Source organism: Monodelphis domestica, chromosome 6 (assembly GCF_027887165.1).
Source record: "Monodelphis domestica isolate mMonDom1 chromosome 6, mMonDom1.pri, whole genome shotgun sequence".
Classification (NCBI taxonomy): domain Eukaryota; kingdom Metazoa; phylum Chordata; class Mammalia; order Didelphimorphia; family Didelphidae; genus Monodelphis; species Monodelphis domestica.
This window is the reverse complement of record NC_077232.1, coordinates 8820836-8834272: the sequence shown is the minus strand read 5'-3', so window position 1 is coordinate 8834272 and position 13437 is coordinate 8820836. Positions and strand designations below refer to the sequence as shown.

The 13437-nt window shown below is 56.0% G+C and overlaps 1 protein-coding gene and 1 long non-coding RNA gene across 33 annotated transcripts in view; one reads left to right on the top strand and one right to left on the bottom strand.

The window, feature by feature from the left end:
• Positions 1-13437, bottom strand: part of NRXN2 (neurexin 2) — a 173916-nt gene that overhangs the window by 149267 nt on the left and 11212 nt on the right. For all 32 annotated transcript variants that reach the window (XM_056801461.1, XM_056801462.1, XM_056801463.1 and 29 more), the window contains exon 2: positions 8899-9979. In XM_056801461.1, coding sequence (XP_056657439.1) covers positions 8899-9667 — 769 coding nt within the window. In that variant the 5' untranslated portion in view covers positions 9668-9979. The remainder of the gene's footprint in view (positions 1-8898; positions 9980-13437) is intronic.
• Positions 9976-11439, top strand: LOC130454950 (uncharacterized). Its single transcript, XR_008912694.1, has 2 exons — positions 9976-10787; positions 10904-11439. It is a non-coding gene; the product is annotated as an uncharacterized LOC130454950 (long non-coding RNA).

The window sequence follows — 13437 nt, the reverse complement described above, 5'->3', positions numbered from 1 at the left end:
TCAATCAGCGGCAATAGGGAGGCACTGATGGTCCTTGGGAAGGGGGTGATCGCAACAAAGATTATTCCAGCAGCAGGTTAGGCAAACATGGAGGATACTAGAGATGAGAGGCCAGTGAAGACGTTATTGAAATGGTCTGAGCAGTGGCCATGGAAATGGAAAGGAAGGGAGAGACGTAGGGCTGGCTCAAGAGAGCTGGTTGTTAAACGTTCGGAGGGAGCACTTCTACTTCAGGAATCGACAAATGAAATCAGGGCTTCTGGCTGTTTTGTTTTATTTTTTAAGCCCCTACCTTCTGCCTTAGACTCAATACTAAGTAGTGATTCCATGGCAGAAGAACTGTAAGGGGTAGGCAATTGGGACTAAGTGACTCGTCCAGGGTCACACAGTCAGAAAGTCTCTGAGGCTAGATTTGAACCCAGGACCTTCTGACTCCAGGCATGGTGCTTCATCCACTGTGCTGGAGAAAATGTTTTGCTGATTTTCTAGACTCAAGAAAATGAAGGCCAACGTATTCATAATAGAGACCAAGCTTCAAAGTTTGCTGTGGCTGCTTTTCTTTCCCAAAGAGTCAGTTGTTAAACATTTACTGGCCCATCAACGAAGGTGAGAGACATTACAAGACAGAACAGATAAGACCCGGTAACTGACTGGGCACAGAACAGAGGGAGGGAAGCAGTCAGAGATGGACTTTTAGCAGATTGGGGGTAACTCTCTGAGGTAGGGAAGCCCCCTGAGCCCCCTGAGCCCTAGGAGACCCACCCAGCATCTACTCTGACTTTCTGGCTCTGTCCCTAGGCCAGGGTCACCCCAAGAACATGGAGGATGCCAGCTGAGAAGCAGTCATGAGCCCAATTCCAGCCACACACACTCTCTTTCCTCTGCTCTGTCTGCTCCCCTCCAGGGCCAGCGAAGGAGGCTCAAAGACACGGTGATGGTGACGCATCCCCACCATCCAGCCACCCCCAGGAGGCACACAGTGCCGGCACGGCTCCCTCTGTTTGGCCACCACCACACAGCTCTCCTCCTCCTCCTTCCAGCCCTGCCTGGAGCTCCCCCTGCTTCTCTCCCTTCTCCACAGCCCACCTCACCCACAGGGTGACCCCCCCACCCTCCCACGGCCGTTGTGTCCTGGAAAGGTTACTGCCCAAGCACCATGTTTCCAAACTGGGCCCCCCCATGCTGACTAGCTGGGAACGCCTCTGTCGAGGGAGCTGGGCTCCCTCAAGGATGCGATGAGTGCTTTGCCACCCTCAAGGACCCCAAGAATGCAGAGCAGCGAGTCCCCCCGACACACAGCTACCAAACGCTACCCATCTCTGGCTTCAGCTCAGAGGCCTGGAGCTGGGGAGACGTCAGAGAATAACAGGGAGCCCCCCCATTCGCACCATGCATGAGGGGGTGCCAAGGGCTTGGAAGGTATTTTCTCATGTGAACCTTCCAACAGCCCTGGCAAGCGGTGGTAGATGTCTCATTACCTCCAGTTTGCAGGTGAGGAAACTGAGGTCTGGGGAGGGGAAGGGGCAGATTGGGCAGAGGGGGAGGCACAAGGCCAATGTCCATCTGCCCCCTCGGTCTTTGGGGTGCTCTGGAGCCCCATCCATCAGGTGATACTCGGAGATCTCTACCCGGAATCATGGCTTTAAATGCACCCCATTAAATACACGGAAACACAAAGGAAAAACATCGTCCAAACGCGCTCATCCACCTCCATTTGCCATCCACACTCCTGGGCGCGCTCGTCCAGGCGCCTCCCTCTATGGATGCTGCAGTGAGTCTCCAGGAGGCGAAGGACTTGCCTGTCCTCCCAAAGCTCGTCAGTGGCAGAGCCAAGACTGGAACTCCAGCCCTCTGGTGTTGCACCCTCCTTGCCCAGGTTCCCCTCGAGGGCCCCGCTCTCTGTGGGCTCTCTTGGTCCTCCCCTCCCCTGAGCAAAGACAAGACTAAGCACTAATTAAACACCTCCTGGATACCCATCGCTGGGGGCAATCTGGCCGTGGGACAAGCCCTCTCGAGCTCACGGTCTCCTTCGCGGCCCCCACGTGCTTGGCACAGAACCCCAGATTCGCCTGCCTCTCAAATGCCTTTCCATAGCATCCCCCATTTCTCTTGCCGTCGCCCCTTCCCTTCGGGGCTCCCAGCCTTCCCCAAGAGGGAGCCAATGATCCTCAGGTGAGCCCAGAATGTGGCCCCGGGACGGGCCTTGGAGATCATCTTTGACAGACAAAGCTGTGTGCTGATTAACTCTAAGGCAGAAGAGCAGTCAGTGACTGGCCCAGGGTCACCCAGCCAGGAACCCAGGACCCCTGTCTCCAGGCTTGGATCTCCATCCCCTGAGCCGCCCAGCTGCCCACTTGGTCACATGATTCTTGTTGTCTCCCTCCCCACTCCAGGGGCCGTCAAGCAATTCCTCTGGATTATACATATCCATACTTTGTTTTTAAACCTTTACCTTCCATCTTTGAATCAATACTGCATTGATTCCAAGGCAGAAGAGCGGTCAGGGATAGGCTGTGGGGGTTCAGTGACTGGCTCAGGGTCATCCAGATGGGAACTATCTGAGGTCAGATTGGAACCCGGGACCTCCCTTCTCTAGGCTCAGATCTCCATCCATGGAGCCCCCTTGCTGCCCCCCAGGGCACACTTTCAAAGGCAGAGAGCTGCAAAGGATGTTCAGAGATTTCCTTCCCAAACAGCTAACAATTTCTAAATGGCTTCGTCCCCTTCCCCCGGCAGCTCATGGCGGTCTAGAAATCCGACCTCCGTGGAAGGGCTCCATCTGCAAGGATTGGGGACAGACACCTGTGCCACCATCCCTTGGCCTCCCCCACAGTGCACTGCACACAATCGGGTTCAGGACTTAATTACAGAATGAGTGAATGGAGAAAGCAAGAGCCTTCCTCCCAGTGGTCCTCAGTTTCCCATTTGTGCAATGAAGGCAATGGACCGAGGTCCTTTCTAGCAGGGGTCGGGCAAGGGCATGGCCAGGGCTAGCTCTGAGCATCTTCTGGAGGGACAGTGGAGAGAGATGGCCTGACCTGGAATAAAAAGTTGGCGGCAGACAAGCATGCAGTTCGGGTCATCTCTCCCTCCTCTGAACCCCAAGAGCAGTACCCCGAAGAAGCTGCCGGGTTAATGGCTAGAGCTCTGGACCTGGGAAGTCCAGAAGAGCTGGCTGGGAATCCTGCCTTTGGGGTTCATTAGCTACATGTCCCTGGGCCAGTGCCTCAGTTTCCTCATCTCTAAAATGGGGAGATCGTGTGGTTGTTGTGAGACAGCTGAAATAATCTTATTCCTCCCCTCCCACTGTCTCAGAGCAATCTATGTGCCCCTATTGCTTCTCTGATGAAGGCAGGCACTGGCTTCTCCTCTTCCCCCCGTGGGCTCTCACACAAGAGACACGAGGCAGGGCAGTGGAGATGGGAAGGCTTGTGGTGAGAGGGGCCGGCTCGGGCACTTGGGAGCCATTCCCTCCACTCCCTCCTGGCCAGGCTGCCAGAGATGGCTTCCTGAAGTCCGCCTAGCTCTGAGCTCCTGGCTCTGCTCCGCTCCGATGCGCTCATCTGCATTTGTGCCACTCTCCCCATTCCGGGCGGCACGCTCCTGGCATTCAAGCCTCCCTGACCTAACCCAGACCCACCTGCTTCACACGGCTCCAGCCAGGCCAGTCGCCTTCCTGTCCTAGAACAGGTCCTGCCCCGAGTCCACTCTAGGGCAGTTTCGTCATTTCCCCGAGCCTCAGTTTGCTCAGCTCTGCAGCGGGGTCAACCACTTTCCCTAGACACGCTCTGAACACGGCCATCTTTACCCACTTCACGGGGAGCTTCAAGGAAGGGGTTCTCGAGTTTACTCAATTCTACAAGCATGTCCTGGCGCCCACCAGCTGCCCGGTCCCAGGCTAGGAGCTGAAAGGGCAAAAGAAGCCCCTCCAAGAGCTTCCCCCAGTGCTCAACACATATTCTCTGTGGAAGACAGAATTACAAGGGGAAGCACTCACTGGGGAAGGGGCGGGAGAGGGTTCCTGTAGGAAGTGGCTTTGGGCTGGGAGTTAGAGGTGCCACAGGGAGTGGAGGAAGAGCACTCCAGGTACGGAGGACGGCCTACCCAGAAGCAGAAGGGCTGGGGAGGGAAAAGCAAGGAAGGCGCTCTGTCTGGAACACAAAGTGCCTAAGGGTGAGTAACCTGAGCTCAGGCTGCAACCAGACTGCGAAGGGCCTTAAACACCAGAGGTGTCCAGATTGTCTCCCAGAGGCCAAAGAGGGCTATGGAAGCTTCTTGAGCGAGGGAGGAGTACAGTCCGCCCTGTCCTTTGGAACACTCCAAGCCCTCTACACATGTGCCCTACTAGGAGCAGGACATAAGCCCAGTTGAATTTAGCTGAAGAATATCACCCCCACCGTGACCATGCCAACCGCACATGCAGGACCCACTCTGTCCTCATTATCACAAGCTACAACTCTCCTTTTGAGGATGCAGGAACAAAAAGAGACAGAACTGCAGCCAGAGTCAGAGACGGAGATGAAGAGACAGAAGCAAAGCCTGAGAATGAAGGAATGAACGAGTAGAAGGAGGGATGGAGGGAGGGATGGAAGGAGGGAGGAAGAGAGAGGAAGAAAAGGAGGGAGGGATGGATGGATAGAGGGAAGGAGGGAGGAAGAGAGGGAGGGAGAAAAAGAGGGAGGGATGGATGGAGAGAGGGAAGGAGGGAGGAAGAGAGAGGAAGAGAGAGGAAGAAAAGGAGGGAAGGATGGATGGAGAGAGGGAAGGAGGGAGGAAGGGAGGGAGGAAGAGAGGGAGGGAGGAAGAGAGGGGGAAAAGAGGGAGGGAGAAAAGGAGGGAGGGATGGAGGGAGAGGTAGATGGATGGAGGGATGGAGGTAGGGAGAGAGAAATGAATAGATAGGTGGATGGAGGGATGTCAAAGAAATGAATTGTTGCATAGAGCTTACCATGTGCCAAGTGACATAAAGAGGAGAAACTTACAGCCCCTGCTCTTAGGGAAGTCACATTTTAAGTGAAGAAGAAAATACATAAAGAAAAGTTTGACTGCAGAACAGATGGGCACAGAGAGGCTGAAACAGAGATAAAAGCAGAGACAGAGGTGGAGGCGGAGAGAGGAAGAGAGAGAAGGAGGAAAAGAATAAGGGGAAAAGAGAGACAAAAGCAGAGACAGAGAAAAAGCAAGAGACAGAGAGATCCTGAACAAATCCGTACACTGACCTACCCTGGACTACAGACACATACACACACATCTTTCTTCCTCCTTTGATCTTCCACCATCATCATCATGTGATACCATAGTAGAATGAACATTGCCTTTGGAGTCCAAGGACCTGGGTTCAAATTCCATCTGTCCCCCTTATTACTTGTATGACATTGGGTGAGTCCTTTCCTCAATCTGGACCTCAGTTTTCTCCTCTGTATAATGAGGGGGTTAAACTGAATGGTCTCTATGGGTCATTCTATTTCTAGATATCTGACCCTCTGACCATAAGAGCAGAAAGTAGGCCCTATTTCTATTCAATTGCTTTAAGTTTTGCCAATATAACCCCAAACTACTGTGATGTAATTATCAATGTCTCCCCACACCGGTACAATGACCCAACAGTACAGACCCTCCAAGGTGAAAGGGGCCTTAGACTTCATTGGATCTAGTCACTTAATCTATGATGAAATACACACACACACACACACACACACACACACACACACACACACACCATCCCAGACAAGTAATCACCTAACCTCTGAGAGAAGGTTTGAACCCCAGACTGACAATTTACTACCCTTGTGACCTTGGATAAGTCCTTTTCATCCTCTGGATCTTAGTTTCCTCATCTTTAAAATGAAGGGGTTGGAGGAGATAATCACTGTGGTTCTTTACATCTCTGAGCCATGTGAGTCAGTGGACCCCTAGTGAAGGGCAGTTCACAGCCTCCAAAGAGTCTATTCCTTGGCTGGACAGCTCCCATTTCTGACAAATTCTCTCCTTGAGGGCCCCAGTTCCTGCTGACCGGCCTCTATTACAGCGAGGGGCCCCAGAAAGTCTGGACCTCTATTCAAGACTACATATGAGTCTTGTTCTCCTTCGTCCCCACCACAGGTTGCCCTTCTTCCGCTTGATCAGGAAAGAAGACAAGGATGGCTAATACAGCCTTGAACTGGAAATCAGGACCCTTGGGTCCCAGTCTCCTCTAATCTTTCCCACCTTTATAATTCCTTCTCCTCCCTGGGCTACTGTTTCTTCATCTTCAAAGGGAGATGGCGGCACTAAATGAACTCTTAATCTGCTTTCTAGTCCTGAAGCCTGAAGTCCAGAGGGGACCTCTGCTGAGAGGGCTGAGCTTGAAAAGGCAGCTGGGGCCAGCCCTGACGAGGGGATGCCCATGGGGTGTGACTTGAACAGGGCTCAGATTCTTCACCCAGTAAATGGACAGCACCAGTTCAGAACTGACCCTACCAATAGGGTGGAGGACAAGTTTGAGGAACTGGGGAGCAGACTGAGTTGAGAGAGGAGAGAGATAGAGACAGTGAGAAACAGAAAGACAAAGAGAGAGAGACAGAGAGACAATAAGAAACAGAGACAGAGCAGAGGCAAAGTGACAGAGACAGAGACAGAAACACAGAGAGATACCGAGAGAGACAGAGACAGAGACAGCCAGATATAGAGACAGAAACAGAGAGAGACACAGAGAGACAGAGACAGAAACAGAGACAGAAACAGAGAGACAAAGAGAGACAGAAAAAGAGACAGAGATAGAGCAAAGATAGACAGACAGAGAGCCAAAAGCACAGAGCCAGAGCTCTTGTAGCTCCCAGATGTTTCTACAAACTGATTCCATCCATCAATATGCATCAATAGGATCACATGTAAGTATACACACACATACACACACACACAAAAGCACACTTGGGTCTGTCACCCCCATACTAGTCTGCTTGGGATTTCTACACATAAACACACACCTATTCGATCAATACTCCCTACACACACACACACAATTTCGCAGTTTACAGAACACCTGAACTCCTGGGAGGAAAGGTGTGAAGGTGCCAGATTCCCTGAGTACATACAGCCCTGTGTCCCCCCATCCCAAGCTCCCACACACACAGAGCCGCCCTGCCAGGCCATTGCCACCCCAGCTCCCCACCCCACCCCCACAACCACCCGCAAGAGCTACACACAATCAGCCAGAGTCCTTCAACAACACTTGCGTGTACACCACAGACCCAGGGCTCTGTTTGCAGACACACACCACCGCCCACGGCCCTCTGTGTGCACACAGCCTCTGAGGTGGCCCAGCTCCACGCTCGTTCCTCTTCCCCACGTAGGTGCACACTCATACATCTATGGAAACAAACCACTGAGCCAAAGGCCCCCCCTAAGAAGAGAGCCTCGTGGGGGCACTCCCAGTCACACACACACACACACACACACACACACACACACACACACACACACTCCCCTCACACCTGTTGTAGAACAGCTGCCGCTGAGAACAAAGGAGAAGCAAGCTGACTAAGGGCCCTCCCTAAAGAGGTGGCCCCCTCTTCTAGAAGATCACTACAATGGGAGCCCCTCCCAGTGAGCAGAACCACTGTCTGCCCCTCCCTAAAAAGGCCACTTCTTGCCGAAGAGACTACGCCGAGCTTGGGAACTGCCTGGCTCACCCTCACCCTCACCTGCCCGCCGACACCGCCTCGGGCCTCTACCCAGCAGACAATCCATCTTTTCTGGAGCCGAACCCCCAAACAAACCAGGCGGCTCTCCCAAAAGGGGTTTGCCCCCTTTGAAACTCCAAAGCTGCCTGCCATCCCCAAGGCCTTCCCAGGCCCCTCAGAGCCAGGCTAAGGGCAGTCACCAATGCACAGCCTGACGCACCCCCTCCCGAACCCAGACCAGCTCATTTGAACGTTGAGGAAAGCTGGGGCCGGCCCAGGACGGGCCTGCGGACTCCTAATTCTCCTTAGCACGCCCACTCCCACTCGGGCCCAGGCGCACACACCTCCCACCACCAGGGCCTACTTTTCCACTGTCCGCCCTGAAAGGAACCTCGTGAAGAGGGCTGGTCAGGGAGGCCCCCACCCACCTCCCGGAGCTCAGCGACCAGAACGCCTGGGAGTGCCCCGGAGCAAAAGGAGGCAGGACTCTGACTCAGGAAAAGGGGACAAGGAGAGAGCAGACGGCCACCGGCTCCCCTCCCAAGCTCCAGGGAAGCTGGGAGCCAGGGCTGGGAGGAGAGGAAGGCTCGCCGCAGCTGAGGGCTCTCTGACAGAAGAGAAAGCAGGCACAGTGGCCCTGGCCTAGGCACATGGAGGAGCTGCTTCTGCTACCCACTGACTCCAAGGAGGGGACTTCAGGGCTGGGCCTTCGATGCAGGGAGGATGTCTGAAAGGTGGGGAGACGATGGCCTGAGCCCTGGGCAGCAGAAGGAAGCACTGCCGATGCTCTACCCCCCAGCAGGGGCACAGTGGAGGAGGGCTGAGGGGAACTGCAGGGGCTTCCAGTGGGGATGGGGAGGGGAGGGGGCAGCCTGGGCGAGTGAGAGCAGGTTAGGGGCCCAGACACCCAAAAGTGTGGCAGGAGGGCTGGGGGAATGGGCTGCTGGGTGAGGGAGAAGGGCAGAGGGCTGAGGGAAGCGTCCTGTGGGAGCGCAAAGGCCAGATGGTGAGGCAGGATCTGGAGTGCCCCCGGCCCTGAGGATGCTTCTACTTAAAGTAAGGAGCACCCGGCGCTGTGAGGCGAGGAAAGGCCAGGAAGGGGCTGGGACGCTGGCAAACTAGCGGAGGCCTGCCTGGGAGAGAGGGGGCCTGGGCTGGGCCTGGGCAGTGCCAGATAAGGAAAGGGCAAAGCGGGGAGGAGCCGCCCCCTCCCGCCCCCCCAGGCGCCCCGCCTCACCTTCGCTGCAGAACTTGCCGCCAAAGCCCGTGTGGCTGCAGTCGCAGCCCACCTCGCCCGGGGCGAGCACGGTGCACAGGCCGCCGTTGGCACAGGGGTTGCGGGCTGCGCAGAGTGGGTCGGCGGCGCCCCCGCGGAGGCCCTGGCTGCTCAGCAGGGCGGGGGGTCGCTCGCCCAGCTTCAGGTTAGCCAGGAGGCCCCGGAAGGGCGGCTCGTACTTGACGGTGCTGAGCGTGAGCGCCGACAGCCGCACGTCCGGCGGGATGCCGCCCACGAACAGGTCGCTGGCCACCTCCATGTGGCGCCGCTTGGAGCGCACCTCAGCGGCGCGAGCTTCGCCGTCCACGGCCAGCGCGGTGCGCCGCGCGTCGCGGGTCAGCAGCACCATGTGCCAGCGGTCGTCGGCCACCGGCGTGTCCAGGTGCAGCGTGGCGGGCTCGGCGCACGACAAGGCGAAGCGCAGCCGCAGGCGCCCATCCAGCAGCAGCAGCTCCAGGAAGTCGCAGTTGCCCCCGTCGTCCAGGTAGAGGAGCAGGGCGCGCGTGGCGTTGGTGCGCAGGCTGAAGCTGAGCTCGCCGCTGCTCGCTGCGCCCGCCCAGCGCCCGTAGCGCGCCCACTGGCCAGGGCCTCCGCCGAACTCCAGGCCCGCTGCGCCCCGGGCCAGGGCAAGCGTCAGCACCAAGGCCAGCGCCAGCGCTCCGGGAGGCCCCAGCAGCCTCCGCCTGAGCGCCAGCACCAGGGCCAGCGCCCCGGGCACCCGGCTCACCATGGAGGCTCTGGCTCTGGGCCGCGCCCCCGCCTAGGCCCCCGTGGCCCCGCCCGCCCCGCCCCGCCCCGCCCTAAGGCTTCACAGTCGGAGGTGCATGGGGCCAGGATGGGGGCGGCCTCCCCGGGCGTCCTCCAGCGCCCTCGAGCTCCTGCGCGAAGGCTCACTGCGCCATAGCCCCAGCCCCCCCGACGGGGGGCAGGGAGGAAGAGGGCTAGCTGCTGCTGGTGGTTGCTGGGGGGCCTCCCCCGCCGGGCTCCGGGGGAAGGGGCCTCTGTCCTCAGGCTTCCTCGGGGGCGGGGCCGGTGCCTGGGCCTGCGAGAAAACAGATGGGGACACAGTGTTAAGGGAGTAGCCCCGGGCGAAGCACAGCAACGCTTGAGTTCTGGGCCCAAGGGTGACGTGACGGACTGGCAATCCCAGCTCTAGCTTCACCCTTTGGTCCTTGGGGGGATCGTGGCCCTCCTTCTGAGGAGAGTGGACAGGATATGGGGAAGGCTGGAGAGAGGGACACCCAGACAGGGAGCACCTAGTGTAAGGAGGACTGATGGGAAAGTAGACACTCAACCGGCAAAGGATTCTGGGGACAGTCAATGTGGTGAGACACCCAAACAGGAGAATCCAGTGGCACCTCTTGGGGAGTCTGGAGAGGCTTTCGGAGAACCCTAGTCATTCCAAGAACAAAAGAGGAAGGGGGGCCCTCAGGCCTCAGAGATGAGACAAGGAGGCCACAGAGGCAGAGGACACATGCAAAAAGCTCGAGAATCCCAGAAAGGAAGAGGAACGAGGGATACCCAGATGGTCCCAGGACCAGAAGAGGGGAGACATCCAGGGAGAGGACAGATGAACAGCGACCAGAACTAGGCAAATGGATGGGAGTCAAATGGACAGCCTTAAGAAGACAGAAGAAACACTCCGGACAGTTTGGGAGCAGGACCTGGACAGAGAAGAGAGGGCAGATCCTGGGAGTTGAGGGATGTGAGAGAGAGGCAAGCAGGAATCTGACTCAAGGACAGAGGGGGAACCCAAGTCCACATACAGGGAGAGCCCCTTAGATAGCAGCAAGAACCCGACCCAGCTCTCCAGATCTGAACCTTCTATTCTACATCCCAAAGAACTCAAGGTATCTGGGGTAAGGTCAAGCTGGAGGAAGAGGGCCAGGACAAGCAGAGGGGTTATCAACCCAAAGTCCATGGGGCTATGCCCTATGCCCCTCCTTTACTTTTCTTGACATCACAGCCTTCCAGTCCACCCTCCGCCCCCCAACCAGCTCTCATCAGCCCCTGATGTTGGATAATGAAGCCTCTAAATAATTCATTGGGATTAATTAAATGCCAATTCGTCAATGGTCTCAATGGGTAACCAGGGGCCAAGAGAAAAAGGGAGAAGGGAAGCAAATGAGGACCCAGGTATCCAGCTCCCCAGCCCATCAGCCTCCAGTCTTCCCCCTCCCACTTCCTCCAGTCTCCCAAGAGCTTCCATGGCTCCAGCCCTCCCACTATCCCTTTTCCCCTCCCTAGCCACTCAGCAATCGAGGAGAGATGATCTACCCTCCCACTCCTACTTCCTAGCCCCGAGTTCCCACCCCCTCGAGAAGCCCCAACGCAAAGGATGTCTTCAACTTCCCTCCAATGCCCTCTCCCCCTGGGGCCCGGATTGACCCCTATAGCATCCGCTTCCCCACCCCCATCCCACTTTCCCAGTCCCCCCAGCACTGGAAGAGCCACCAACCATTAGACAAGTAGGTTCATTTGCATAAAATTGCCTTTCTGAAATGATTACCCTTGTAACGGGCTGTCAGAGAGCAATTTATACCCCGCGCACCGCCAGGGAGGGGAATTTGCATCTCGTTAAACTCCTGAGTCGTAATTATTTATATCCAACAACCCTCCTGAATATTGCATCGATTTTATTTTGGGGAGGGAGGGAGGAAGGAAGGAAGAGGAGAGACTGGGGAGGAGACAGAGATTGGGAAGAGAGGAGGGCAGAGGGAGGAGGGGCGAGGAAGACAGAAAGCAGGCTGGAAGGAGAGAAGGAAAGAGCAAAGGGGAGATGGACAGAGAAAAAAGGAACACGAGGGGATGCAAAGGGAGAGGAAAGCTAGAAGGAAGTAGCTGTAGGTGAGAGCTGATGTGAGAAGAGATGGTGGAGGAAAGAAGCCAATGGGGAAGGGAGAGAGAGGTAAGTAAAAGAGAAGAGAGGAGAATGGGGTGATCGATGGTCAGTGCAGGGAGACAGCAAAGAGGAATGGGAGGAAGAGCTAGACAAGGAAGTGATGGCCTAAGTAAAGGAAGATGGAGAAAGGGAGAGAACTGAGAGCAGCAGAAAGCAGAGGTGGCAGAAGAGTGATGGAAATGGAAAGATGGGAGCAGAAGAGGGAGTATAGAGCTGGAAGGGAGCGCAGAAATCCTCATCGAGCCCATTCCCTTCATTTTACCAAAGAGGAAACTGAGGTCCAGAGAAGAGACTTGAAGGTTTAAAAATTGGGGTGGGGAAAAGGTGGGAGGGAGATTCAAGCCCAGGTCTCCTAACTCCAAAGTGGTATTTTCCCCTATACTCTTCCCCAGTTCCCCTAAAGACATAAGAGAGAGGAAAGAGATGAAGTGAAGGGAGGGAAGGAGGGAGGAAAGGGCAAGAGAATGGGGAATGGAGAAGAGAGAAGAGAGGTGACCCTTGGGCAGGCAGAAGCCATAAAGCCTACAAAGTTCACCCCTTGGGCCTACAGCCACCTCTACTGCTCACACCCCAGCCAGGCTCCCTCTTGAGCCTTTCAGTCTCATATTTGAGGTTCCCTGGACCCCAATCTCACCACAAACCCAGGTCTCCCAGTCTTTCCTCTCAAGGCCTTCTCTGGCCCACCTTCCTCTCTTCCTTCCTTCACTTTCTCCCTTTTTCTTTTTCCCTCTTGATCCTCCTCTCTTTTCCCCCTCTCCTTCACCCTCCTCTACTCCTCTCCCTCTTTCTTTCTTCCTCTTCCTCAATCTCTCCTCATCTTCCTTCCTCCTCCTCCTCCTCTTCCTCCATCCCCAAGGGGCCACCCAGGACCCAAGCCTCCAAGCCCCCATTCCCCCAGACGGCTGGCAAGGGGTTATATATAGCCACTTCGTTTTTCGCCTCCTCATTGGGTAATGGGGGATAATTAACATGCTCAGGCTAATTAGCCAATCAAATTAAATGCGGCACCTGCTCCCAAGCTGATTGATGCCCTTCCCTCCCCCCACCCTGTCCCCCCACTCCAGGGAAGGGGAGGGTTGTCCCTAGGGAGGGGAAGGAGAGTGGAAGGTAGAATCTAGGAAAAGAGAAATAGCCCTCCCCATTCTGGAGGAGGGCTGGTCAGTAAGCCCTCAAAGACTCATTGAACTCCCCTGTTCTCCTGCCCTTCCTCCCTCTTGCCTTCTGTCTGGAGGTGGGGGGGGGAGCATTTATAGAGCACCTACTGTGTACCAGGCACTGTGCTAAGTGCTTCACACCCACTGTCTCATCTGATCCTCACAACAAGCCTGTGAGGTAGGTCATTATTATGGTCATTTTACAGTTGAGGAGACTGAGGCAGGTAGAGGTGAAGTATTTGCCCAGGGTCACACAAGCGAGTGTCTTGGGCCGGATCTGAATTCAGGTCTTCCTGACTCCAGGCCCAGCCCGGCACAGCCCCAGCAGCTGCTTCTCTGGGTCTCTGTCTCCCTCGGTCTCTGGCTGCCTGTTCCCCCCCACCCCCTCCACCCCCGACATCCCCCACTCTGGACTCTATTTTAGGGAGGGAATTAATTAGCTAT